This window comes from Hippoglossus stenolepis, chromosome 15 (assembly GCF_022539355.2).
Source record: "Hippoglossus stenolepis isolate QCI-W04-F060 chromosome 15, HSTE1.2, whole genome shotgun sequence".
Taxonomy (NCBI): domain Eukaryota; kingdom Metazoa; phylum Chordata; class Actinopteri; order Pleuronectiformes; family Pleuronectidae; genus Hippoglossus; species Hippoglossus stenolepis.
Genome location: NC_061497.1, coordinates 24974558 through 24979557, shown reverse-complemented (window position 1 = coordinate 24979557; position 5000 = coordinate 24974558). Strand labels below are relative to the sequence as shown.

At 45.6% G+C, this 5000-nt stretch overlaps 1 protein-coding gene across 2 annotated transcripts in view; it reads right to left on the bottom strand.

Annotated features, from left to right (window-relative positions):
* Positions 1-5000, bottom strand: part of LOC118122120 (platelet-derived growth factor receptor beta) — a 23008-nt gene that overhangs the window by 9610 nt on the left and 8398 nt on the right. For both annotated transcript variants that reach the window (XM_035178595.2, XM_035178594.2), the window contains 9 exons: positions 3021-3151; positions 2851-2932; positions 2652-2726; positions 2337-2520; positions 2139-2254; positions 1920-2031; positions 1743-1842; positions 1534-1642; positions 1200-1294 (listed from right to left, as the gene is read on the bottom strand). In XM_035178595.2, coding sequence (XP_035034486.1) covers positions 1200-1294; positions 1534-1642; positions 1743-1842; positions 1920-2031; positions 2139-2254; positions 2337-2520; positions 2652-2726; positions 2851-2932; positions 3021-3151 — 1004 coding nt within the window. The remainder of the gene's footprint in view (positions 1-1199; positions 1295-1533; positions 1643-1742; positions 1843-1919; positions 2032-2138; positions 2255-2336; positions 2521-2651; positions 2727-2850; positions 2933-3020; positions 3152-5000) is intronic.

Here is a 5000-nt window from a genome sequence, read left to right as displayed (position 1 = left end):
TTCCCTTTTTGCGTTTTGTACTATTTTCCTAACCCATCGCTTGTGCTTGTTTATAAATTAAATTAAATTCTGCACAGTATGAGTATAACAGATACAATAACACAGATGTACCGACTCGCCATTAATCCAGAAGCCTTGATTTTCAACTAACCCTGCTATCGTTTGTTCGGTGTCTCTCTTTTTTCCTTATTCCACAGTCTTTAGCTTTTCTTGTTCTCTGTCCAAAACGTCATGGTCCTGGTCCGTCCTCTCTAGTACTGTATCTCTTACCACCCTAACTGTTGCTGTTGTTAATGAATCGTCCTTCTCTCCAACACTATGTATGTAAGTAGTCTCACTTCTGACTTCTGAACTTCTTCTTCATTACCGCCATCTACTGTTTCTTCTCTAGACCTTCCACTCGAAGTAAGCTTTGCTGATCTCCACTTAGGTTTGCATCCAACGTCAAGGTGTTTTACCGCCATCTACTGTATTGGTGCACTGTTCCTGGAGGTACTGCAATACCAAGTCCTGTGTTGTGCCATAAGTTTATGTCATGGTTGTTGTCTGGACTTAACCTTGGGACTAAACCATTCAACCACCCACCAATAACACACATTGACCAGTACCTCCAGGAATGGTACACCAACACAGTAGATGGCGGTAATGCACCTTGACGTTGGTTGCGACCCGCCAATGAACCGAACAAAGAAGAAGAACCTTTCAACTAAATCTTTTGACTAAACCCTGAGAGGAAAACTGAAGCGGAGAGTAAGAAGTTTGAAGAGGAAGAAGAAGAAGAAGAAGAAGAAGAAGAAGAAGAAGAAGAAGAAGAAGAGACAGTAGATGGCAGTAATGCACCTTGATGTGTGTTGCCACCCGCCAATGCACCGTACAAAGAAAAAGAAGAAGACACATGACACAAGCATCTGCCTCACACTGTTACTGGGTTTCAAATGGACTCGGTGTCCGTTAAATGATCCTCTGATAAGGCCTGTTTGTGGTTCTCTGTCAGGGCTGTTTGGTTCTTTTGGTTTACACCTTAACTCATGTGACCCAATGACCCCAAAGATCAATTAGCTGCAGATTAACACTGTGAAGTCAGGTAATGACCGAGGACTGGTTAAAGACCTGGGGCTTCAGTCACAAGAGAAGAAGACTGTGGGATGAGGGGTGAAAGATCAGGACTGCACCACCTGGAGGCCGTTCTGAGTACTGACTTTTCTCCAGAGGACGATGAGGACGATTAGGAAGAAGACAGCGATGATGACCAAAACCAGAACTGCTGCTAATACAGCAACCTGAGACAGGAGAGCTGGATACATGCAGAGAGACAAACAGAGAGACAGTCAAGCAGAGTCATAAATCAGTCCTATCAGTACTTCATCAGTCCTTCTTCTGTCCTTCATCAGTACTTCATTAGTACGTCATCTGTCCTTTATCTGTGCAACATCAGTACTTCATCAGTACTTCATTAGTACCTCATCTGTCCTTTATCTGTACAACATCAGTACTACATCAGTACTACAGTAGTGTATCGGTGGAAGTACTTACAGGGCGACAGGACTCTCAGGTCTCTGACACGTCGTCCTCCCGAGTTTTTTACTTCACATCGAACAGCTGACAGAGAGGTGAGAGCCTGTAGAGTCAACTTACTGTGAACCTTCACACACAGACACGCACACACACACACACAACGCTGTCAGTCATCTTTATAACCTCTCCTCCCTGATGATGATGTCACTGATGACATCATTAGTTACCTGGGTGACTCCTCTTTCCACCTCACTGACGTTCTCCTGCAGGGACACACCCTCCGAGGCTGCTGATAGGCTCCTCCAGCCCCCTGTCACATTACTGCATCTGCAGGAGACCCTGTTACTATGGCAACGTACGTGTGTCTACATGTGTGTGTTTTGCGTGTATGTGTGTGTTGTTACCTGTGTGAGCTGTGACATATATACCAAGTGACAGAAGGGGGCGGAGCTCCCTCGCTGACACACAACACTGCCTTGCTGCTGACCTCTGACAGAGACGTGATCCTGGGGGGTGCTACACACACACGTAGGCACACAAAAACACACACAGGTAAAGACACACATACTCTAAATACACACACACACACACGCACACACACACAGGTAAACAGTCTCTCTGACCTTTGACCTCGAGGTTGAAGACGACCTCCTCAATGCCATCGTCGTTGGAAACAGTTGCTGTATAACTTCCTGTCTGATCCATCTGGACTCGAACCAGCGTTAGTGTGGTCACATACCTGCACATCAATCAATCAATCACTCAATCAATCAATCAATCAATCAATCAATCAATCAGTCCTACTGTGACCTCCGACCTACCTGCAGCCTGTCAGGTGTGTGGTTGTAATGGAGGTGGTTTCCATGGCAACAGTCTGGTTGTCTCTGGTCCAGACGACAGTTGGAGTAGGGTAAGCATCGATTTCCACATTGAGCGCCACCGTGTGGTGGAGGAGAGATGACACGCTAGTGTCACCTGATGGCCACAGGTAGACATAACCTCGCTCTGCCGAGAGAGAGAGAGAGAGAGTAATCTATTTTGTGTGTCTGTGTGTGTGTCTATGTCTGACTGTGTGTGTCGGTGTGTTTGTGTGTGTGTACGTGTGTGTGTGTACTTGTATATGTGTGTGTATGTACCCAGTACAGTGACTGTGATATTCTTCGTCACTCTTTGATCTCGTGTCGTCTCCTGAACTTCACACTCATACACACCTATGGGACAGACACACTCATCCTATCACCATGGCAACACAAAAAACCAACAAACAAACTTTGACTTAATGTTAACATAGCATCAGTCACTACTGATGTTGTTGATTTACAGTTGTTCACTTACCAGAGTCTGCCACTGTTGTTGTGGAGATGTTAATGAAGGAGCGAATCTGATGGGGCAGAAAGTCCGTAAGAGGTTCAACTTCCTGAAACAACACAAGACAGAGAGCCAATCAGAGTTCAGACAGACAGACAGAGGGGTAGAGAGGGAGACAGAGACCGACAGACAGGTACCTGTCTGCGGGGGAAGGTCCAGGAGAAATAAACATTCTCTAAATCTTTAACTGTACAGTTGACTATGAGAACCTCCCCCTGTTTCAACACACTGCTGGAGACAGACAGGTCCACATCCATCACCTGAGGCACTGAGAGACAGACAGGTGGAGAGACAGGTAGTGAGGGAGACAGAGAGAGGTACAGAGAGACAGACACGTTTAGATTAGATTAGAATAAATGAAACAACAGTCAACACAAGTTTGAGGAATTACTTTTGCGTAATGACAACACAATGACATGTTTTGTTTTGTTTTATCAGAATAGTCTTTGATTGGCTTTGATCATGTGGTATGTGTTGGTGTAACATTTGATTGTGAGAACCAAAAAGAGTCCATTATTGTGATGGGTTGACCAGAGATTTTTTAATTGATTAGAGATGTAAACACAGATTTTAGGTGAGAGGCTGTGTCTGAAGTCCATAATGTGTTTTGGATGTGTTGACCTGGAGGTTGTTGTCCCGACACCAGGTGACTGTGTGGATGACCTGCTCCTGGTATTGATCTTTGTAGTTGCTGTTGATGAGTCTGATTACAGTTGCGTCTTCTCGTCTGCATGTATGGAAAAGGTGACTGAGTTGCGGTGTGATTTGGTTGGAGTAGAGGGAGAAGAGCCATGATGACAGGATGCAGAGGGCAGGATTATATATTATTTATCTTAACCCTCTACTGATGATACACGTTGGGTGAGTCCAGGTGCTGAAGGGCGAGATTGACAGCATCCTCAACAGACCTGTTGGCACGGTAGATAAACTGGTGGGTGTCCATCAAAGGGGTGGTGACTGATTTGAGAGGGGAGAGTGTGATATGCTCAAACAACTTCATGACAACGGATGTGAGTGCGATTGTCCTGTAGTTGTTGAGGCAGCAGATCTTGGTTGATTGTGGCACAAGGATTACGGTTGAGTCCTTGTCATTGTGTTGTACGGTACCCTGGTGGAGGGAGGTGTTGAAGATTGTGGTGAATATTGGAGCCATCTGCCTTTCTCTTGTTGTTTAAAGATGCTCCTCACTTCCTTCTCCTGGATGTAGAAGGGCGGGTGGGGTGTAGCATTGGGAGGGACTGTTTAAATCTCCCATAGAGGTTCTCAGGTTAGCGTCAATGTTCAATGTAGGGGAGGGGCTTTTCTGTAATTGGTCATTACCTTTATTTTTTGGGGTTACGGTTAGTTAGGGACAGTTCTCATTTGATCTGCTGTTCCAGTTTTATGGTAAAATGTCCTGGTTGTTTACCTGAGTTCATATCTAGCAGTGTTAATCAGCATCAGATTTATAAAGCACTTTTCACTTTTTGATGTCGGCTTTTGACAGCCAAGCTCCATGGCCTGCCAAGCAGATGGGAGTGATGACGTGGTCGATTGTTACGTATTTCATGGAGAAATCAGGACTAGGAATGGGACTGTTAATGCTTGGAAAGTGTGAGCTGTGTGGGGAAGACAGGTCTATTATCAGCCTCTTTGAGCTGCACAGAACTGGGATGGGTCTGCATTTCCCTGGGCTGGCTGGTGTCAATGATGGATGGATGAAGTAGCTGCGCTAGATCTACATAGTTACCGGCTAGGATCTGGTGAAGTAATACGGGGGAGACAGGAAAGGGGCAGCAGAGTGATGAAGCTGGCTGGATGTGTGGTGCTGCTGTGGCTAGAGAGTAGTTATTGACACATTGCTGGGAATGGGGAGGGAGGCAGGAAAGGATAGACCAGTGGGAAATGATGAAGGAGGCTAAGCAACTTGATTAGCCTGTGATGAGGCTGTTTGAGGTGCTGGATGGCTGTTTTCGACAGATCCGAGACAAATGGAGCAGGTTGACCGGGTTTAAGAAGGTTGATGGGTAGTTAGAGGAGTGGTTGAGGCTTGGTCCTGCTCCCGAACCAAAGTTAAAATATTAACTTTATTAAAACAACTGAAACTCTGGGAAGATGGGACGTCTGCATTTGATACT